General features: G+C 30.9%; 1 protein-coding gene across 1 annotated transcript in view; it reads left to right on the plus strand.

The window, feature by feature from the left end:
- The window catches only part of LOC142330681 (uncharacterized), a 52,114-nt gene extending 26,800 nt beyond the window's left edge, over nucleotides 1-25,314 (plus strand). The window contains exon 2 of the mRNA XM_075376128.1: nucleotides 25,040-25,314. Coding sequence (XP_075232243.1) covers nucleotides 25,040-25,227 — 188 coding nt within the window. The 3' untranslated portion in view covers nucleotides 25,228-25,314. The remainder of the gene's footprint in view (nucleotides 1-25,039) is intronic.
- The last annotated feature ends 235 nt before the right edge of the window (nucleotides 25,315-25,549 follow it).

Here is a 25,549-nt window from a genome sequence, read left to right on the forward strand (position 1 = left end):
CGTTCATTGTTTCTTCTAAATCCTTTTTACTCTCGGCTAGAATTACTATATCATCAACAAATTGTAGCATCTTTATCTTTTCACCTTGTACTGTTACTCAGAATCTAAATTGTTCTTTAACATCATTAACTGCTAGTTCCATGTAAAGATTAAAAAGTAACGGAGATAGGGAACATCCTTGTCGGACTCCCTTTCTTATTACGGCTTCTTTCTTATGTTCTTCAATTGTTACTGTTGCTGTTTGGTTCCTGTACATGTTAGCAATTGTTCTTCTATCTCTGTATTTGAACCCTAATTTTTTTAAAATGCTGAACATTTTATGCCAGTCTACGTTATCGAAAGCCTTTTCTAGGTCTATAAACGCCAAGTATGTTGGTTTGTTTTTCTTTAATCTTCCTTCTACTATTAATCTGAGGCCTAAAATTGCTTCCCTTGTCAATATACTTTTCCTGAAACCAAATTGGTCTTCTCCTAACACTTCTTCCACTCTCCTCTCAATTCTTTTGTATAGAATTCTAGTTAAGATTTTTGATGCATGACTAGTTAAACTAATTGTTCTGTATTCTTCACCTTTATCTGCTCCTGCTTTCTTTGGTATCATTACTATAACACTTTTTTTGAAGTCTGACGGAAATTCCCCTTTTTCATAAATATTACACACCAGTTTGTATAATCTATCAATCACTTCCTCACCTGCACTGCGCAATAATTCTACAGGTATTCCGTCTATTCCAGGAGCCTTTCTGCCATTTAAATCTTTTAATACTCTGTTAAATTCAGATCTCAGTATTGTTTCTCCCATTTCATCCTCCTCAACTTCCTCTTCTTCCTCTATAACACCATTTTCTAATTCATTTCCTCCGTATAACTCTTCAATATATTCCACCCATCTATCGACTTTACCTTTCGTATTATATATTGGTGTACCATCTTTGTTTAACACATTATTAGATTTTAATTTATGTACCCCAAAATTTTCCTTAACTTTCCTGTATGCTCCGTCTATTTTACCAATGTTCATTTCTCTTTCCACTTCTGAACACTTTTCTTTAATCCACTCTTCTTTCGCCACTTTGCACTTCCTGTTTATAGCATTTCTTAATTGCCGATAGTTCCTTTTACTTTCTTCATCACTAGCATTCTTATATTTTCTACGTTCATCCACCAGCTGCAATATATCGTCTGAAACCCAAGGTTTTCTACCAGTTCTCTTTATTCCGCCTAAGTTTGCTTCTGCTGATTTAAGAATTTCCTTTTTAACATTCTCCCATTCTTCTTCTACATTTTCTACCTTATCTTTTTTACTCAGACCTCTTGCGATGTCCTCCTCAAAAATCTTCTTTACCTCCTCTTCCTCAAGCTTCTCTAAATTCCACCAATTCATCTGACACCTTTTCTTCAGGTTTTTAAACCCCAATCTACATTTCATTATCACCAAATTATGGTCGCTATCAATGTCTGCTCCAGGGTAAGTTTTGCAGTCAACGAGTTGATTTCTAAATCTTTGCTTAACCATGATATAATCTGTCTGATACCTTGCAGTATCACCTGGCTTTTTCCAAGTGTATATTCTTTTATTATGATTTTTAAATTGGGTGTTGGCAATTACTAAATTGTACTTCGTGCAAAACTCTATAAGTCGGTCCCCTCTTTCATTCCTTTTCCCCAGCCCGTATTCACCCACTATATTTCCTTCCTTGCCTTTTCCAATGCTTGCATTCCAATCTCCAACTATTATTAAATTTTCATCTCCTTTTACGTGTTTAGTTGCTTCATCAATCTCTTCGTATACACACTCTACCTCATCATCATCATGGGCACTTGTAGGCATATAGACGTTAACAATCGTTGTCGGTTTAGGTTTTGATTTTATCCTTATTACAATGATTCTATCGCTATGCGTCTTGAAATACTCCACTCTCCTCCCTATCTTCTTGTTCATCACGAAACCTACTCCTCCCTGCCCATTATTTGACGCTGAGTTAATTACTCTAAAGTCCCCTGTCCAAAAGTCGCCTTCCTCTTCCCACCGAACCTCATTAATTCCTATTATATCCACCTTTACCCTATCCATTTCCCTTTTTAAATTTTCTACCCTACCCACCTTTTTTAAGCTTCTAACATTCCACGCTCCGACTCGTAGAATGTTATTTTTTACTTTTCTGGTGACCCCTTCCTTAGTAGTCCCCACCCGGAGATCCGAATGGGGGACTATTTTACCTCCGGAATATTTTACCATGGAAGGCGTCTCCATTATTATTATGTGAAAATGCAGAGAGCCACATTTTCTTGGAAAAAAAAATCAGCTGTAGTTTTCCATTGCTTTCAGCTGCGCAGTACTCAGAGGACTGAGTGATGTTGATATGTCCGTTTAAGTCATTGTGACTCACGCCCCTAACATCTACTGAAAGAGCTGCTGCCCTCTTTCAGGAATCATTCCTTAGTCTGGCTCTCAACAGATACCTCTCCGATATGATTGCACCTTCGGTCCAGCTACTCAGTATCCCTGAGCACTCAAGCCCCCTCACCAACGGCAAGGTCTCATAATTCATAGAGGAGGCATTGAATGAAATAAATGAAAAAATATTATATTTAAATAAAATTATAAATATTTTTAATTAAGTTGTGGGTATATGTGTGCAAGCCATGCATCAGAAACAACTGGTGTCAGCTTTTTTTAACGTTATTAAGATTTGAGTTTTACTTTCCCAGCTTTAACGATGTATAGCAATAACGGGAAAGTAAATAGATGGGTTAAAATAAAACATCTAATCGGTCAAAAAATAAAATCGGTCTTTTTATAAATTTTTGGAGACACTTAAAAAAAATTGATTTAAATAAAAATTTAATAAACTGTGTAAACAATTTGCAAAACAAATTTATACTAGTGCTCCTAAATTCAAAAGAATGTACTTGCAAAAAACTTTTTTAATTCCAATGCTAAAGTCCAAAATATTTATTTTTGTCAGACGGAAATTTCTTTGTATGTATGTACGTAGCTCTGTATTTGGTCTTATAACGCTGGACCCCGATTGGTAAAAGGGAAGGAGGTTTTTTGACCAAATTTTAGTTTAAAATCCGTACTGGGGCTCTGAAGAAAAAAGTTTTTCTTACACATTGAAGTGTTTTAATCGACAAATCACTAAAAATTTGTATTTAATATTCATCCCTCCCCAAAAATGACTTTATATATTTTTATTTTAGTTTATTGGTTTAGTTATCTTGCTTTAGAAAATGAGTTAATCGGAATTAGAAAGCATCTATACTTTCTACATTGATAGGCCTTCAAACCACTATAACATTTTTTGCCCATCCCACTCCAATGGTCTTTGTAACAAAATTTTTTTTTTAATTTAAATCCATCTTGCAAAATTATTTATTGCATTTAAAATGTAAAAATCTTAATCTTTTGATAGCCGTTACTCTTTAGTATTTTTTTTTAAAGAAATAAAAGATTAGCCAAAAATTTAGATTCCCTTCATAGAAAATTATAACTTTGTTTATTTAGAATTATGACTATATCTTTGTGTTTTTTAAACAATTTAAAAAAAAAATTTAAATCTATTATCACCACTTAAGAAATTATTTTCTTAAAAATTAATTCTACCCGAATGCTTTCCCTTGAGTCCTGATTGCTTTCCAACAAATGGAATCAAACAAATTTATTTCATAAAGAAAACCATCCAAAAATATAGTGTATCTGTACTACTTTCATCACCAGGAGGGCAAATTTGTTATTAGACTTAGAGAATTTGTGATGAGACTTAATAATAGTAATAATAATAACAACACTAATAATAAAATAATAATAATAATGCCCCGGATAAACTCCAACCCCACGACCGTGCAATAACATCAATGCATACGTCTGGGGCGGACAAAGACATCGTACTTCGGTACCTTTATTTAGGTCGGCCAGCAGGGCAATGGATCTGCTCAGGAGTTTCCCTATGAGTACGAGATTGGCGGTCCTGAGTTGTACGAGCTCGGTTTCGGTTGTACTTCTGTGGTTTCATTGTTTCTGCGGTGAGGGAGGTATAACCGTTATCTGTTTTGCCGACGCTGGGCGAAATGCGAAGTCGGGAAGTGCTCATCCCTCCTCTCGATTGTTGAGCCGGTTTGAGAATGGGCTAATCAGAGCTTGCCTTGCCGAAGTCTTGCACTGTTCAGTGTGTCAGTCACTTCGGCCCTTGGCAGGGATTGTCCCATGGTAAGCGTATCGGAGGTCTTAATGCTATGTGCGAAGCCTGGGATGTCGGCAAAGTGGATCAGGCAATCCCCTGACTCCTCAGCCCTGATTAAATTTGTGGGAGGCGGCTGACTAGGAAAACCTGGCAGAATCAATGATCCAAGGCACGACCTACCGTCTCTCCGCTGGCATCTTATGACATCCACAATTTCTGTGGCAGAGGGTCCTCGTAAAAATCCTTGCTTTCAACAGCCTGTGTCTTAGGTGAAGAGGTGGAAGAGTGGTGAACTCTTGAGCATTGAGAAAACAAATCAAACTAAGTTTCGACAGAAAGACAGCGCAGTAATACCAAAATATTATCATCAAAAGGAATGAAGGAGATTTTAGCAAGAGAAATTGCTACAGGAACCATCTATATGTGTCAACTGTTGTGAGCATCATTCGGCAAGATCTCGTAATTGACCTATTTATAAACAAGAAGTAGCTGTTCTTGAGGTTAAAACAATACAAAAAGTCAGCTACTATGAAACAAGGAAAATAGTGATGGGCAGAACGCCAAGGATTGCGTCCTATCCTATGCTTAGGTTGCTGCAGCTCCCGCAGCTTCCTTTAAACAAAACGACGTAGTTTTAACAGGCACCAGTTCTGGTTAGTATGGTCGAACGTATAATCAACAAAAAATTAAGGAGTTGAACATCATGAGAAAGTAGCTCAAAACCAACGAAAAATAAATCAGATATCTCCATATCAAAGATTTTTGAAGAATTTAGGAAAGAACCTTCGACAACTCTTAAGGTGAAGGAATATGAAGCCAAACTGCCGAAGTTTGAGCGGGATATACCTAGAGTAAAAGTTGAAATACAGAAGATTCCGTCTGAGGAATTGTAAAGCCTCAAGTAAAAACGCTAGAAGAAAAAAAAGACCAATGGAGCCTCCGAAAGCGCGTAGGCCATTAAATGAGAGGGCGAGTACTTCAGCCGCCCCACATATATTAGCAAGGAATGCATCGAATCTTGACTCAGATGCACTAATGACCGCACTGTCTAAGCCGGTATCAGATATTGGGAGCAAGACATCCTTCATAATTTACTGCCGAGGATCAGAAGATTCCATCTCGGATACCTTGGAATTCGACATTGAGGCTTACAGGAAGGTGGAAAAAAAAGAAAGAAAGGATGGTCTAAGGGCAGACCTAGACGATAAGAAATAAGAATGTAGTTTTACGAGATTATGAAGAATTTAATGAAAGGATGAAATTTTAATAATGATATGACTTGTTTTGATAGAACGGAACGGAACGCAAAGTTGGCGGGAGTTTCATTTCTCCCTTCGAAAACGCAGAGCCTGGACAATGTCCCTTGCTGCTGTATCTATGTATTATTCGGGCGTGTTTATGGGTTTATTTTAATGTCAGGTATGATTTTAGTGGTTTCTTTTAGTTTTATGGATGGATTTTGTATAGCGTTCCGTGTCCGTTCATGTCCAGCGTTATCACACCCAATTCTGGGTCAGACCGCAGGAGGCTAGGCTTCTAAAACCCGTGCTCCCGACGTGATTCCCCTTCAGTCCGTCCACTGAAGTCCTTTCGGTGCTAACGCTTTATTTTAATAACCTTTTGACAAGTCTATTATTAGATGACATGTTATGACAAAACTAGTCCGCTGATTATGTTGCTATTGGTTCATCGAAAAAGAGAAAGAAAGTTTTTTTTTTGTTGTGCGGAGGGGCTAATGGCCACAGCAGCCGATGCCCCAAAACCTCAAAAAAGAATAATCATAATATTGATAATAATAAAAATAATAATAATTACAATTATAATAAATAATAAGCTCGAGGCATCACGGAAGCGGCTGGAGTTTTTTATGGGCGAAAAACGCTTTCGCGTTATCATCGTCCGGACACGATATATTTGTTGTATATAAAAAAAGTTAAAAATTGATGATTAAGAATTTATTAAAAACTAATATCTAGTAACGTAAAAGTATATCTTAAAACGAAAAGGCCTGTAACATATGCTAAAAGCGAAATAAAAACCATAATGGAAACAACATTAAAATAGTAACTTAAAAAAAATAAAAATTGTCGTCCAGCATACTCCAAACGATATACACAGTCGACAAGGACCGTATAAATAATTAAATTCTTTAATCAAGATGTTCGTCCTTTATAAATCGCAAAACAGACGATAATATTCATTACATTGTTCCCAACATATTTTCGCATGTTAGCCCCTGGTTTAAACTTACGACACACGCCGCATAACTCACGACACACGCCACTTCCTTGTGGATACGATCCACAAGGAAGTGGTGCACTGTTAGTTAGCAGTCGCATGGAGTACAAAGGGGTGCATCTGTTTGCATCATCAGATATCCTTGAGTGAGCCTAGTGTCTGTATTCGCTGTATTCGTAAACGGCAAATAATAACCTCCTCTCGGCTATTTCTGCATGAGAAGCTCCACGATTACACAGTGTGCTTAACTGGATGAAGTTTGTTGTTAATAGCATTCCATTCACTTTACCACTCATCGTGAACTACCCTCTTCAGGAAACAGACAAGAACATTAGAATTAAAAAGTAAAGGTGTTGGCGAAGTTAAAAGACGTTTGAAATAGAAGTTTCAAAGGCAACTACATGATCAACAGACGATCTACCCAGGCGAAACCCGTATTTTTCTGGGGCAATTAGGGCGTTTCTTTCAAAGTACCACACTAGAGGACGGTTTACCATTCGTTCCATTACCTTGCACAGAGTATGGTCAAGAAGATAGGATATCTTGTGGGGCATGATCTGTCTTTACCATGTTTCAGTATCAGGATTATCCATGATTCTGACCAAAAATGTGGAAATACCTGGTCACAAAATATTTTACTGCAGATATACAAAAGATGTCGTAGTGTACTATCAGGGAAGTGTGAGCATATTGAGCCTGATATTATCAATTCCGAGGGAAGTGTCACGAGAATTATTCAAGGTATACCTAAGCCCATTTTAAGAAAAGGGTATTTTAAATTCATTTTACGAGTCTACTCACCAAGGAATATTTCTACCTGCAGCTTACATCTCACAAACTGAGGACAGTATGATGTTGTAAATGAAAATGCCCTGAACGAGCTGCCGAATGTGTTGGCCACATAAACTGTCGCGGTAACAAGGTCTCCGCCTGTTTGCAGTCCAATCGGCTGCGACGAATATACCGATCCACACACATGGTTCGAACCGTTCTCCAAACAGTAGATGATGTCTGAGAAAAGAATTCGACGTAATTCAGCCAAGATTTTCGTTTAGTATACCGAAACACTCGACGGCAAAAAACCCTCGCGATGCGGAAGGCGCAGAGCAATTCAATCGTTGGACTGCGAGTTAAATTACTAAAGTCGTACGCCGATCTCTTAGTGCACGTCTGCAGTCTTCATTCTGAGTCATTCGCTCTATCGAGAATCTGGTGTGTAAACTTGGTAAATTGGTGGATTGCACCACCCCTCTTCACATATTGGCCAAAGGAATCTTTGTACTCGATCCAGTATGCTTTCTAAACCACTCATCTGCGAGGCTGATTCTGAGGCAAATAAGTATTACCGACTGAGATTAAAACCGGTCTATGGTCGCTTCCAAGGAAGTTTTTGGAAACGCACAAGGTAAGACGTGGGAGTAAGGTTGCTGAACACAAGGATAGATCGATGCACGAAAAAGTACCTGATGAAGATGAAATAAACGAATACGATTCATCGTTCAATAAGCAGAAGTTCTCCCTCAGTTGATAAACTATATTGCCTCGAGGAGAACATGATGATGAGCCCCAAGAATGGTGATGGGGGTTGAAATCGCCAGTTATTAGGCAGGGTGTAGGAATTTGGGAAAACAGATTGGATGGACCATTCTCCCCGATATCAGTATTTGGATTAAGATATATGTTGCAGATATTGATTTTGAATGGTGCTGATATCTTCACTGACATTGCAGGGATGTTTGTCAGTAACAAAACACGGGTGGTTATTACAATTTTCTTCAGGAAAACAGCCACACCCTCACATCCTTGCCCTAGTTTGACAGTCACATCTTTCACAGACACATCTACGAAAGGACACTTCTTCAGGAAGATGGAAAAAGAAAGAAGAAAGGATGGCCTAAGGGTAAACCTAGGCAATAAAATTGAAGAAAATATTTTATATGTGCTTCTAGAACTAACTGTATTTTGATTTTGATGGTTTTTGAGAACATTTCTTTAGAATTTTTTTTTTTTTAGCGTATTAGCAAGGGCCCTTTTCACCGTTGTCATCTTGTGTCTATTTGGGTTTTTAATATTCTTTGACAGGTCTGCTTCTGGGTGATCTGTGATGACAAGACTAGTCTTTAGACTATGTTGCTAGTGATTTTATCCAGGAGAGGATTCTTTTTTTTTCTTTTTGATGTAGAAAGCAACTAATGACCCCAGTAGGTGATGGAAAAAAATTAATAATAATATAGGTAGGGAGATCTTTGCCACAATCATTCTTTTTTCTACATAAGGTCAAGGATTATGCATGGGAAAATGATAATAATATTTATATTATGTGAAAAAATTAGCCAGGTCAACTGTATTCATAACTAAATTCAACCTTATAAATGAAATATATATATCCTACTACTCTGCTACGGTACAGTGGAATTATTTAGTACATATAATAGAAAAATGGCTTCAAACTATGTCTCAAAATATTCTTATTATTTTTGGAACCCTTTGCTTACCCCTTATTAAAATGACAGCCATATTTTTTCTTGATTTAATTTGTACAGTGAATGCAGCTTTAGGAATATTAGGTTATCACACAGGAACACAGAAATCCCAATTTTATTTCTAAGAACTTCTGTTTATTTTTTTTTCTATTCTACATTCAGAAAGACCAGAACCAAGTACTTGGTTTTTAAACTAGTCAAATTGCTTTTTTTTAAGTGACAGTTTTATTAAGTTATTTGATTTTCTGATTACTGTGGAAATTCATAGGGTAATCATTTGTTATTAACTCTTTTCTTTTGAATCCTAGTTCCCTGGAAAAAATTAAAAAGAATGATTAAGGTAACTACCAGGTTTCATTTATACATTCAGAATGTACAACCAATTCATTAATATGGATTGGTTAAGTAGTAACTCTGAAGATCCCCTCCTAACAGAAAATAATTGGTATCCAGAGGCATACAGAATGTTTTATTATTAATAACTATCAGGTTTTATAATTACAGCATGTAAAAAATTATTTTAATTATTTAATTAAGAAAGTAATTACTAAATGTAATTATATAAATATAAACTCACCTTACCACAGAATGTAAGCCCAACACCCTCAACAGTTGGTCATGTCTAGTCGAAGGCCAACCACTCCCATATCAAGCATACTGAAGAATTAAAATTCACTGGTTACATGGGTATTCTATTCTAATCTAGCTAAAAACACAAGTATACAATTACTTTAACAAGATATGAATAGCGTTCCTTATCATCAAGGAACAGTTCATAAATATGCAAAACCATCCCCTCACCAACATCCCACACAAATACCCATACCCACACACACTTAATACATAGAATTTTTTTAAATTGCTTTAAACTAAATCTAAAATAATATCAAAATTGACAATTTTTCTGAATAAATGTATCCCTTCTATGAGGAAAAATTAAAACTGTTCAAAAAAAAATAAATAAATACTAATTATTATAAATATTTTTACTTTGTCTGCCTAAACATTATAATTAACATAATTAAAATGAAATTCTCCTAATAATTTTAACGTTAGTAAAAATATATTAAGTTTCTCATCAATTACTACCAATTTTAAATAATTTGTTTCATTGAACAGTATGATAAATATGGTAACACTTAAAAATTACTCATGGTTCAAATTATTTACATTCAAATTATTGAAACTTAGTCTTCCAAAGGCCTTTAAAAGCTAATTATAAATAGTCTACAAAAAAAAAATGTATACATTCAATAAGGAGATTAGGAAGAAAAACGTCCAAATGTTAGTGCAACATGTGTATTCTTAGAGACATATTGCATTCCAGGTTTTTATAATTTTCAAAAAATTGACTCACCAATTCTATATTCATTTACATATCCATACCTTTTGTTCAGGAGTGATTTAACAATATTTTGAAGTGATACTCATGCTGCTTTCTCAAACTCATTCAAACTTTTCTCAAAGTTTGAATTTCTTCATTAGCTTATGTTTCTGTAGTCCAACAAATATTCCTTCTTTGATTTTTGCTTCACTGATCCTGAGAAACTTGCTCTTAATATATAAGAAATCTTGGCCATTTTTCAGATTCACAAGCTCTTGTGAATCTGAAAATAATTCTGAACTAGAGGGATCCTGGGTAGCACAAAAAAATGTGATCAGGGATATGCTAATCAATCATTAAAACAAAGGATCACGTCTTTTGCTAGCAGATATTTCCATTAGTTTATGCTTTTTACTCCAGTGAGCAAGCAGATCATAAACAGTTATGCTGATGCAGGAAAATTTCACCTAAAAATTGTAGCTTAATAAGATAAGTTATCATAATTTACACATTGAATTTACTCAGTGGTGATTATACACTATTTTTTTTTTTTTCAGTGGTTATACACTAAATTTGATAGGGCTCTTAACATCATATTAATACTTCAACAACAACCCATCATGGCTTTGATGCCAAATGCTCTCCAATCTCTTTCACAGAAGATTAAGTTGATTTTCTGATGAAAATATTTGCATCCACAGAAATTTTCCAATGGTATTACCAGCTACTCTGAAATTTAACCCCATCCTACTAACTATTTATTAATAGCAGAAAACTGTATACTGGAAAAATTAAATAATTAATTAATTGAGATTATGTCATTAACATGCATGGCATGTTACAGTTTCTACCTGAGGTAGCACAAACCAACTGATCAGGAATATGATGATCATTCATTAAAACAAGGGATCAAGTAAAGTTTCTACCTAAAACAAATGTTTTTTTTTTGTTTTTTTAAACAATGTAAAAAACTAAAACCTGATAACTTTTTGTGTCTAACTATTTTCAAAAATGTTTTAAATAAATTTTGATTAGTAAATCTTTATATTTGCTGAAATAACTTTCTACACAAGATATTTTTCACAGCATTCTTTACTATTATTATTATTACAAATAGAACATAATTGTTTTTTTATTTTAATATTTATCATAAATATATACATAGGTATACAACCTAAAAATAAAATAAGGGTATAAAATAATGAAAAACATTTCTCAGATATGACATAATGTTCTTTATCAATTATCTCTGAAAAAACTAAATAAATGAGCCCGCACGCGCACACACACAATATTAAAGGAATTTATACCATCAAAAAGCCTGATCTGATTAGGAAAAATAATTTTTTGTGAACCAAAATTAATTTTTTAAAAAATACCTATAAAACAACATCCCCTCTTCACAAATCTTTTGTTACTCTGGGATGGTTACTAATAATATAAATGAACACACATACATTTGAGCGGTGAGATAACTCTGATTTATATTCAAAAGCTTAACTGCAGATAAAAATAAAATATTGGTTTATTTTCAAAAATAAAAATAAATGATTAGATTTATTTACCAAAGATATATGGTCTAAATTAAAAAAAAGATAGTAATTACAACCTCAAGAAATTTTGCGTACCATATTTCTTTTTCATAAGATCATTAAAAAATTAATATGGATTTTAAAATGAGAGCAAATTTTTAGACAATACACAATTACTTAGTTATGAAACCATCAGTAATACGAACTACAAGGACAAATAAATTAAAAATGGCTTCATTATTATAAAGTAAATGAAAATTGCAAGCATAACACAGAATGAATTAATGTTATATAGAAAAAAAATATTTCTAGGTGGAATGATTAATGGGTGTTTTCGTATTAGCCGATCATAACCATAATGTATCTTACGGGATTATTAACACATTTTACATGTAAGCATTATTGCTTATGATTATAGATATAAATTATAATGTTTAATCTAACCAAACTTAATACACTCGCTTCGCTTGCTAACCTCGACTAATTAACAGTAATGTTTTGGTTGTTTAAATAATAAGTAATTGGCCGGTCTCCGTGGCGCGAATGGTAGCGTCTCGGCCTTTCATCCCGAGTTCAAATCCCGGGCACGCATGGCATTTTCACACACGCTATAAATGATTCATCTCTTCCTCTGAAGCTATAACTAACAATCGAGAGGGAGGTTAAAAAAAAATAATAATAATAAGTAATTGCAATAATTACTGAATCTTTTTTTCTAACCTCCGAAACCACCGTTATGTATGCTTTAGAGAATGAGATGAATGACAATTTTTTAACGTGTAAAAATACCATGCCTGACCGAAATTCGAACCCGGGATCTCCGGATGAAAGGCCGAGACGCTATCACTCGCATCACAGAGACCGACGAGATTGTATTATTTAAATACTCAAAACATTACTTTGTTATTTAGTCAAGGTTAGCTAGCGAAGCGAGTGTAGGCTAAGTTTGGTTAAAAAAAATTATATTTATAAAATAAATAAATAAAAATAGTAATTTAATGGTTATATTAACAATAACCCATAAATCTGCAGTTTACTGGTCGACGTGCTAATACGTAAGTACCGATTACTGTAACAATAATTAATGTATGGAACTTAACCTAATTATAAATATATATATTGAAATAAATTATTCAGAGCATTTTAGTGGTTAATAAAAAATGAACAAAACAATGTAGTGCGTGTTGATTTTTTTCAAACATTAGTGTAGTGATGACCTTGAATGAACACGCCAGCGCGATGTAACGATAGGCCTTGGATCCTCCTAATAAAAAATATTAGACACTGGTGTCAGCAGTAAGTGTAGTAACAACCTGTCTCCGAGAAAGTTGTGAATCGGGTAAGACAAACCTTTCAAGAAGTCTAGGGTATAAATCGACTAGTCATTCAAGTTTAGAACTGCGAACATCGCAATCAGCGATCATGAAGGTTCTATACAAGTACCTAAAACTTAATTTATACAAAACAGTTCTGCTATTGGTGATGACAATAAACCACGCATTTACAAATTTACAGTGGCTGAACCAAAGGTAATGTGTTTTTAGAAAAAGTAATCTTCTATGACCAAGCTACCGTCCTTGTTTCTGGTCATGTTAACCGCCACAATTGTCGAATTTGGGGTTGCAGGAACTCTCATCCCATTCAACAAACACAGCGTGAGCCTAAAAATTAATGTTTGGTATGGATGGCTTTACTGCTTATGTAGTCATCAGACCATTCTTTCTCGCCAAGTTAATGGTTACTAGCGCTAATTATCTAGACATGTAATGGAGTATACAGTAACACAAATTTAACACTGGCAACCCAACGTTTACTTCCAACAAGATGGCGCACCACCACACGGGTTTAAATATTAGGGACTACCTAGATGAACAATTTCCTCAATGTCAGATCATTTGTGCTGAACCAATTCTCTGGCACCTCAATCCTCTGATGTTATACCACTCAATTTCTGTTTTTAACGATTTATCAAAGACAGGGTGCAAGCAATGATGGTTGACAACATCAATGAACTAAAAAGAAAATTTGAAGGTGTAAGTAATGGAATAACTCCAGATATTTTTCGTAATGTGTGGTGTAAAATTGAACATTGTCTAGATATTTTACACGCCAGAAAAGGTCAAAAGGTGCTGTTTAACAGCAAAACATGCATGTAAGTACATTGCTTTGTTACTTTTTAATTAACACGTAAAATGAACTGAATAATTTATGACCATTCTGTATTTATTTGAGACTTACATTAAAGTTGTCTACTTCTAGTACATCTCATTTTGATAATTCAATGCAATTTAACTGGTTGGTAAATAAATAATAATGTATGTAATGATAAGTACTTTTTGTCTCATCTACATCACAAACTTAAAGATGGTTTCACGCTTGGTAAAAATACATCCACCCGATTAATACTACAAATTTTCTGTCATTACAATCTTTTAAAATTAATAAAAAATTATAGTGCCTCATAACACAGATATTAAACTAACAAACTATTAAATACCTGATAAAAAAATATGTGCAAAAGAGATGTTTAATTATCATCAGGTGACTTAAAAATAAAGTACACATAAAATTTTACCAATCATAAAAGAAAAATTACACCTGTCGAAAATATAGGTTTTAACCCAATAAAAATAACATAATCAAATCAAATGCTCTGACACTTTGTATTGCATTTTGAGTTGGTTTTTGCTGATGAAGAAATTTTAATAAAAATTAAGTTGAAGCTATACTTTTCTTCTAGTTATGGAAACTATAAACAATTCACAGAACAATGAGAACAAAAAAGAATATGAAAGTACACTTCCAAAAGAACCAAATAAAAATTCTGTCATTAGATTAAATAAAAGAAAACAACAAATTAAAAAGAACTCTTCATGGAAGAGGTCAGCAAAAACAAAGATTATTATTAATAATGAAGTGTCTCAGATGAAAAGAAATTCTGTGCAATGGTGGAATATGCTAAAAAAAATATTTTCTTATATAATAAATCCAAGATCTTTATTTTACACTCAAGGAAAATGTATAGAAGCAAAAACAAAACAAAAAATGATTCTTTGTTTCAATGATTTAGAAAAACAACAAAAAGAAAAAGAGGTTCCACAAAATTCAGATCAGATTAAAATGATTAAAAGTAATCAAAATATTTTATGCACAAAAATGAAAACTTCATTTTTTTGGTGGCCAAGAAAAAACCAAAAATATTACACTATAAAAAACAAAAATCAAAAAAATAAATCAAAAGACAGATTTAAAAAAAACAACTCAAAAAATAATGTTATAAAACAAAAAATGTCTAAATGGAAGAATTATTTTTGGCAACAGAATAAAAATTCACAGACTGTTAAACATATGACAAATCAGTATCATTCAAATCATTTTACAACTGTCAAACAAAAATATGTTACCCAGATCCTGGAAAATCCATTTCTACAACCATCACCACCAACAGTCACATTGTTAGAAAATAGTGCATTCAGTTCTTCAAACACTAATGTAATAGAGGAAACACCAACAACAAAATGGTATAAATTATGGCACTTTAGGCCAGTAAAAAAACCAGTTTCAGACATAAAATGGTGGCAATTCTGGAAGAAAAATCCAACAACAAACTCTCCATATTATGAATCAAATGAAGATAGATACTGGAGGCTGTATAATCGTTATTATACTAATGGTTCTTATTACACAGATGAAAAAAATCTCAGATCGTACAGAAATAAATATTTCAATAAGAATAGATGTAAAATTAATGCATGTCCTTGTGAATGTCATCGTCAAAATCCATATCATTACAACAAACACCAGCAAGACCAAAAGCATTCCTCAATTTTTCAACAAAAATACTCACATTTCTTCAATCAGATTGATGATTTAGCTTACTACAATGAAATCGCTAAACAAAGATACAAATCACTCGTCAGTCCACATTGCAATTACACTTACACCTTCACAAATTACAAACCATCAAAATTTAATAAAATTAAACAAAATAGTATATACAGTAAAAGAGAAAAATTCAATAACTATTACAGTATGAATAATTATAATAACCAAAAAGATATAAAACACAATTTTCCTCTAAAAAAATACACAGTACTACTTGTTACCCTTAAGTACAATGAGTGGCAAAAATTGTATGGCAATAATTCTCATGAAACAGTTACACTTACATAAGAAATGTCAATGACGACACCTAATACCTTTAAACTTCAAACATCCTTGGATATAAATTTAAAAAAAAATGCCAGTAGACACCATAACACTTAAAATAAGAAATATTTAAAATAAAATTCTCTGGTTACAATGTTACAAACTTTTTCAGGTTTAAAATGTAATCCAAATTAATTCTAAAATAAATATTATATTTATCTTTAATGAATATTTTTTCAGAAGGTTCCTTAATTGGGCTTTTCGAGTTCATTTCATTTGGCCCTTCAAGAAAAAGCCTCCTTAATATCTCTCAATGGCTTAATGATTTTTTTTTTTTAATTAATAGAATTAATCCTCCTAATAAACAAGTCACACACTAAATTTTATTTCATTATCTAATAAAACTAACTGTTTAAAATAATAATTACAGGTTAAAAAATACTTTATATGTAAAACAAATACACCAATTCATAAATTTACAAATCTTGTATATACATATTTAATGTAGCTTGTATAACAAATAAATTAACACAAATTTTAAAAAAATAAACAAAAAAAAAAGGTTAATTAAAATGAAAAGGGTCTCCCAATTAAAGTAATTTATATAATGTTAAGATAGATGACATTCAAACAAGATATTGCAGTTTTCTGTGATTGTATTACATGATATAATCTGTATAATATAGTGCCTACTAATCCATGATACGATTTTTTTTACATCCAATAATGACAACTTCCTAACACAGGAAAAATTATGATAATAGTTCTAACTTCTTTTTTTTTCTTTGTTTAAGTAACACTGAAGAGATCTTTGTTTTCAACAAAAATGTTACATTTTTTAATCACCCTACTCTGCTTGTTACAGATCTTTACTAAGTCTAAGTTTATCAACAAATAATTGTTTAAAATTACTTTATTTTACACATACTCAGCTGAGAATAAATAATTTTTATTTCATAAACAAATGGTTTGTATTGTGGCTTTCCTATACTGATTCTTCAGCTTCTAAGATTCACATTGTGGGCAATACTGGTATAAATACAGAGAGAATTTAATACATAAATAAAGATTCGTACTTAACAGATATCAATGATAGCATTTCTAAGCAGTAAGAAATTACTTACTTTTTCAATAATCTTTTACATTTCTTAAATTTAAAGAGTAAGCAAACCAATTTAACCAGCTTGTATTGATGTATTAAGTTCATCAATAATATTCTAATAATAGTTATTCCCTTTAAACTGTTGATTAGCTTCAATGTCTTTATCGGGGTCAGTGTTCATTTATTTTCAAATTTTCAGTCAGTAGCCTAGTTTCAGTTCATGACAGAACAGGGTCCTTTTCAAGAAAATTAGAAGTTCATCTAGAATTTATTTATTTATTATTTTCTTAATTAGAGAATTAGACAGTAACTAATATAAAAAATAAAAAAAATTAATATGAAAAAATTACAAAAAAATATATAAATGCCTGTTTAAGATCAGCTATAGTTACTATACTGTCAAGGCTATTTACTTTTTATGACAGAGGGAAAATATTATATTATTAATGATAAAACTAAAATCTCCAGTGGATTTTTCTTGATATGCCAATAAAAAAATATTATATAAATAGATATGCATATGTACCCAAAATAACATGAGATGGTTTGGTAATGGCCTGGTCTTCACCAATTTCAGAGAAACTCTTGCCATAACTCTAGCTACATAAAGCAAAACAATAAACATCAAACCAGTAACAATGACATGACTATCTCATTTATTTATTCAGTTGTTTTCAGACTACTGTATTAATGTGTATTATTAGGTTACTACTTGTATGTCTATTGTATTAGTATGTTATTATTTTCATATTTTCTGACCAAAATAAATTACTTCTACTTTATAAAACATATGTTGACATTCAGTCTTCTTTACATCTCAGAAATCGTTAAAATATACCGACGGAATGTGATGTGATGTTATTAATAATGCACTGAAGTGGATTGATTTAGTACTCATTTGTATTTTTATTTTCTTAACTATATTTACACTACATAGATGTACAATATACTACATAGGGGAAGTATGTTAATCTGATACAATTTTGCATGTCAAGATTTTTGAAGATCTTGATGTTTTATGAATTCCTCTAATCATTTAATACAGTTTTCACACTGAAAAATTTCAGAAGGAAGTATTATGTTAACCTGTCTTTTGTTTAATATCTCCTGATATCAGAATGGATAGGCCGATATGGAATGAAATTTGACAAATGATTTCTGTACACGGGTCATTGTTGTCATCTAATTTTGTTAACAATTAGCATCATAGTTTACATATCTCAAAATTTTACTCAAAGAGTAGAATACTTTTTTACATACTTACTTACTTGCACACTTAAAATTCTTTAATGTTGCCTTTAGTTTTCCTTCTAAACAGTAGTTTGTCAAAGGCAAAGTCAAAGGCAAAGCCCTCATTTTTTAAAAATATACGACTCCAACTGTCGTCGACTGTTTTCATACATTTTAGTTTTATCAAATATTTTTACATTTCTCATATAGAATTCAACATATTTAAACTATTATGTATCTAAACACACATATTCCTAAGTTTTTCAAGATACCTTCTTTTTTTGTTTCTATTGACAATGGATGATTTTTACTATTTATTTTTTTTAAATAAACCTTCTTTATGTAGTTTTCTTTAAATTCGATTAACCTGAGATAGGTACAGTTTTCAACATTTATCTCAATAATTGGAAATGATTCCCTTTCAGTAGCATTTGAAAGCAAGTTTTTTTAATAATTTTAAAATGTGTACCATATTTCATTGTGTGGTGCTATTTCATATGAAGTAAAAGCTATTTTTTTTTTTTTTTTTTTTTTTTTTTTTTTTTTTTTTTTACTTTTAAACATTCAAAATGTTGTAATATATAATTTTATATTTAATTAGATTAATGTACTCAACCTGTGTAATGTTTGTTCATCATTTAATATGTTTTCCACAAAATTACAAACATTATATTTAAGGAAAATAACATATTAGATGAATAATATTAATATAAATTGAATATGTTCTTAAATTGAATGAATATGAATTAAATTGAATATATACTTATAAGGTTTCATTATATTTTTTTATATTTTTAATGGCCTATTTTTACAACAGTATTGCTAAATGGTACACAATTGAAGAAGAAGCTGGAGCTGAAATAGCTCCAAAAAGTCTTTGAAAGAAAAAATTCCATGAATTTGAAAGATAATCATTTAATAATTAACAATGTTAATAATTATTTATTACATATAGCCACATCTCAAGTTTGAATTTATGTAACTTTTGACTTTTGACTTTTTTTAAACAATCAATGTAGAAAATTTTGTATTACCATTATTTTTAAATAAAAAACCATAATGTAAAGATAATTTTCAGTAGTTATTGTTCAGGGTTAAATTTTCAGCTTTAAGAAAGTAAAAAGATCAGTACCATCATTCCACATTTTCTTATAGTTAAAATAACCCACATATATATCTATGTAATTACTGAATATATTACACAAATTCAATATAGCAAATTTTACTTCACAACACTAATATAACTTAACAAGGACAAGACAGACCTAGGTTCAGATTCACAATAACAAATGTTGAACATGATGAAAACTTACTCATTCATTATAAAATATTTACTTTTAATGAAGTCTGAATCCCCAATACAGGTTTTTATTTTTTCAAGGACTTGGGGAAATTTATAGTAAAAATTGTTTTACATCACTTTACTTTTTAAGACTTTTTACTATGTTTTAAAGCATTAAGTTTTCATACCTTGGAGGTTTTATAAGTCACAATTTTAGTCTTCCAAATACCCATTTGAATTAATAGACTACTTTAGAAAAAATAAACTTGGAAAAAAATCTTTTTTAAAATGCCTTTAAAAAAAAATTTGTTCTAGCATATTATGAAATGTTTTTTATAACAGTAATATAACCCTGAATTTTTTATTTTTTTTTTTTAAATATACAATTAATAATTTGTTAAACAAAGAAATTAATCATTTCAAAAAACTTTTTAATAGAATGTGACTAACACAATTATTTAACTAAATAAAAAAACAAATTATTGTAACTCTGCACAATTATTTTTTAACACTTTGGTTCCTAAAAAATGTGGTAAAACCTAATGACTATAGAAGGAATAATGTTCCTTCTCACATCAAAACAGCTCTGGCATTCATAAATGCAGCATTGCAGACAAGTGATACTCTTTAAATTTTAATACTGTTCAATATTTTATATTTTCATTTTAATATAAATCACATAAATTTATTAAAAATATGTAGTAATAAAACACATACTTATGTGTTACTGTACGTACACATACTGAACAATTATAAAGGGTAAATACAAATAGTGACCCAGATCAGTTTTTCTGAACTTTTTAACTTTTGATTTTTTGTTAGCAATGATTTGATTGTTTTTTCTACTTAAAACGAAAAAATTACGATGAGTTCAATATCTAAAAAAAAATTTTTTTAATAAATCGAGCAGATAAATTGAACAAATATTTTACGTGAAATAAAAATATTGAAATATCATTCAAAAAGATTAAAAGAAAATCCTGTAAAGTATATATAGAAAAGAACGAATAATACAAGCTGAGTGGAATTAATTATTGTAAATGAAAAAATATATATTTACAACAACGGTAAACAAGTGTGTTTATAATTATAATATTAAAATATATTATTATACTTTTTCAATCACTTATCAACCTTTTTTTCTTCAAAAAAAAAAAATATATATATATATATATCAATATATACGCATGTTCATATTTCTTGTTTATTATAAAAAAATAAATATACACCATTAAAATAAATTAGTGGCAAGATAATTTATTGCGTATGTGTGTTTATGTTTGTAAAATAATTTCAGTTTCAAAAATTTCAATAAAAAAATTTCAGCTTTTATTTTCATCTTACATTAGGTTTTTTTATATTACTGGAAAACATTTTAGATAGGCTTACTACATTTTTTTGGGTCCAACGCAAGACATATTTTTGAAGTTACTTAAAACTCTTATCAGTTTACTGAAACATTAAACTTTATTTATTCAGTTGTATTTTTCACTAAACATAACTTTTTTTTTGGAAATGATTTGTTTGTTTTAACTACATCATAAAATTCACAGTAAGAAAGGTCCTGAATTAATTTTAACATTTAGCAGATGTTTAACAGTAGATACTGAAAATCTACCCTTTTCTACAGACCAAATGTTCCTTGTAATTGAAAAAATTCTCTCAACTGGAGCAGATGTCCCAGTCAAAGACGTCGCAAACTCAACCATTTTTGAAATATTGCAACATGAAATATCAGTCTTTTGAAACACTTAAAAATTACTTTCTACTTCTCTTCAATAGTATCTGGTACTTTTTCAGAACTTGAACCACAACCTACTCTTTGGTTTTGAATTACCTGGTTCAACAATGTACATTCATCAAATAGGTCATCAATATTCATGGAATATTTTATAATTACATTATTAACTTGTGCACTCTCTTCTAAATCAGACCAGATAATTTCAGTACATAAATTTATCCACTGAAACTGACTAACTATCAAAACTGATTCTCCACAATTCTAAGTATTGGATACTAGAATTATAAAAATTGTCAATGTTTGAGAAGAATTTTTGATCCTGAACATCATTATTTTCTTGTAGAGTGTATAGCAATTCTTTGGAAGAAGATGGTATAAATTTGTGGGTTTTTCTTTCCTGAAGTTGACAAATTAATTCAGAATATGTCTGAAATGCTTCTGTTGCTGTGATGGAATTAGCTTCCAATTTCAAAACTACATTATTAAATAACTGTAGAATACCATATAAAAATTTCAAAAACAGTTCACGATCTAGATTTTCAAAAAAATCAAATAATAATTTTGGGCATTGTCACAAGATAAGAAGTATGATTTTAGACCATAAAAAATGGAAAGAATTCTTTCTATTGCAGGTAACAAACTAAGGAACCTTGTGCTGCTACGAGATAATACTTTTTTGTAATCTGTTACCATAAATTCACAGAACTCTTTAAGTTTCATTACTCTTACTGTATATATGTGTAAATATTTATAAATTTTTATAGCAATAACTTATATATCCAGGAGTATAGAGTCACATGCTGTTTTTACTGAATTGTGTACAATGTGGGCTGAACAACCAATTCCTAAAATAGGTCTATATAAATCACTTTGAACTTTTCTGAACACATTTTCATTCTCCTTTCTCTTCACACCACCAAAATTACTGTTAGTATTATCAGAAGTACAGCAAACCAAATTTTCTTCAAGTTTGTTTCTTTTCACACACTACAAAAGATACAGAGTCAAAATTTGAGCAGTTTCACCTGAACTTCATCAAAATGTAAAAGCTTAACTTGAATATCCTCCTCTAGACTGAAATATCTTACAACAATTGGAACAAGTTTTACTTCACTTCTGTTTCAACTATCAGTTGTTAATGTTACATAATTAATCTTTCCAAAGAATGCAACACATCTAATATAAATGACGAAATAATGTTTACAGTAATTGCCTCGGTTTTGGTTCTAGCAGATGAAAATATTGGGTCATATAACTTTTTAACCAGTTTAGATGTGCAGTCTAATCTTTTGAAACTGAGTTTGTGTCTAGCAATATAGTATGAAAATTTTGCTTCTTTAGCAGCACACTCGAGATCCTGTTATTCCCATCTTTGGCTTTAAAAAAATCTCTTATGTTTGCTAAAGCAGTCGCATTAATAGCACTCCTATGTTTAGCTGTTTTCACGTGGTCTTCAATATCACCTTTTCCTTTATGTGCAACAGAAAATTATCCAGTACATAGTGTGCAATAAACACGTTCATTGTTACTATAATTACAGTTTCAAAAATTTATATTCCTGTTGCAAGTTAACATTAAAGTTGAGATTTCTAAGGTTAAAATCCTAGTAAAGGCAGTTACTTTTATACTAATTTGAATACTATGTCGTGGATACCAGTGTTCTTTGGTGGTTGGGTTTCGATTAACCACACACCTCAGAAATGATTGACCTGAGGTTGTACAAGACTATACTTCATTTACACTCATACATATCATCCTCATCCTCTGAGGTAATCCCGATGGTGGTTCCGGAGGCTAAACAGAAAAAAAAGGAGGCTAATCAATGAGACAAAGAATGAATAGAGATAAAATTATCAAGTTAACTTGAATAGAGATTAGACATGTTAACTTCACACACAAAAACAACATAAACACGTTGCCCCTTTTATGTTCCCAAATGACTAAGTAAAAAGTTGTGGCGAGACCGGTAGCCACACCTCTGTCAAAATCGATGTCAGCGCTTGCTCCATAAAGGTCGACTGAGAGATGTACGGCCATAAGAGAACATCTAAAAACATGATGTCAAACATATAAGTCTAAAATTAACAAAAATCCTTGCCAGTTATAAAATTCTCAAACCCCAGATATTTTTGCAACCCTGGACAGCACTAAAATACCAAGACAGCCCGGGCTAATCCTGGAGGTATGGTAAACTTAGTTTTAGAGAATGTGATTATACACATCACAAAATGTTATGTTTAGATTTGTTTGAATCTTCTCACTGTTCTGTTTACATATGAAGTAATTTATACCAGTATATAATACACTGAGTCATTAATAAACCATTGAAAATTCAGGAGAATGTTTTTAAGTATTTAATAGTCATTTAGTGTTAAGTATTTAGATTTCATGAAATCTAAATTCTATGAAAACTGTCTTGATATCATATGACGAATTGTACAAATAATTCATCTAAAATTTAGACTATCTGTATTTAGATGTATACAGTACGTTAATAATCATCTACAGTATGTATAAATTCTCCATAAGTTTCAAAGGTTGTAGATATACTTCTTATTTTCTTTTTCTGTTAATAGGTATACTTAATTTTTCATTTCCATGTTATCATAGATCCTAGTATCGTACATACATTATTATTCTAATTTATGAACAGAATTTAGCTATTTTTATCAAAGTATTGAAATTTTAAAAAGTCTTTTTTATGACCATTAACAGATGACATCATATCTAAGAAAAAATGTATGACTAATTCAGAATTTAAAAGCATACACAAACTATAAGACTTCATTCAGATTGATAAAAATTATTTTGAGCTACTTTATCACCATAGAACAAATAAAAAAAACATAATTAATAAGCATTAAAGTACAAAAAAACCACACTTTTCTGAATCAAACTGGTTTATTCTTATAAATTTTTTAACCCATTACACTCATACGTTTTTAAGGAATGAAACAGCTCAGTATAATATGGGTCATCCTAGTGTAATACAAACAGTACACTACATTTTCGCACACTGTAAATTCAAAAAATTAAAATGAACCATTTCTTTGATCAAATTGGTAAATGAACAAAATATTTGCATAACAACAATAATAATAATAATAATAATAATAATTTCTTCTTTTTTTATTCAGTTGCAGGGTTCACACTCCTCCCTACACACTATTATTACCTCCCTAAAGTGCACCCCAACAACCAGGTTAAAACATATAAGGGGGGAAAACTGTGCAAACAGAACAGTCTTAAATCTTTATGCTGCACGAATTTAATTTATCATAAAGTAGAAAATATGTAATAAATAAACATGGAATATCTAGTGTAGAACATAAAACATGTAAAGAAGAAACGTTAAAAGGTAGAAATAATAATAATAATAAACATTTTTAAAATAATAATATAGCACTGTTCATCTTTTAGTACTTTAATATTAATTGTAGAGTAACAATAATAATAAATATTTCTCACATTAATAAATTTAAAAAAAAACATGTTATAATATATTAAATAAAACCATTAAAAATATATTTCTTCAGTAACTTTACTTATTCATTTTCTTCCCCCCCCCCCCCAAAGAAAGAAATGATATTATTATAAATCAGTGTCATATTTATAAGGTACTGCGATGAGGTAAAAAATAGATATTATTTTGCTTACAGAAGTTATTAGACATAATATTTCTGAATAAACGAATAAAATAACATTTGTTATTGTAAAGTTAAAAAAATAATTGACTGTTTATAAATAAAAAAATGTCTGTATGTGGTCTAACAGAATTGTACAGAAAATTATATGAAAAATTCTTAGTACCTGGAGTGGAAGCAAATACCGAGCGTAAAACTACTGCTACTCCAGAAAAACGGACAAAGCGAACGCGAGGAAAAAAGAGGCCAAGAAGAAAATGGCGTCCAACAAGGAAGTTAACAACTACTACAACAGAGGGCCCTGAAGAAAAAGAATAAAGTTAAAATATGAAAATATTTAATGATATTTTTATTATTTTTATTTATATTTAATAAAGTGTAAAGCAAAGTTAATAAATTTCTAATAAACAATAAAAGAAATTATTTTTTATTATTAATCACCTACATTGGTTCTTGTCATCAAAATATTTTTTTTATTTTTTTTTTATTATTATATACATTACAATAAAGTACAGAAGTTGAAAAAAAAATCAAAATATTATAAATTAGGAAGGATTACATTGACCATGCCAATATGCATGGGAAAACATGCCAACTTATATGGGATTTTTTAATTACTCGGTAGGAATTATGTCCCCAT

Source organism: Lycorma delicatula, chromosome 9 (assembly GCF_047948215.1).
Source record: "Lycorma delicatula isolate Av1 chromosome 9, ASM4794821v1, whole genome shotgun sequence".
NCBI classification, from domain to species: Eukaryota; Metazoa; Arthropoda; class Insecta; order Hemiptera; family Fulgoridae; genus Lycorma; species Lycorma delicatula.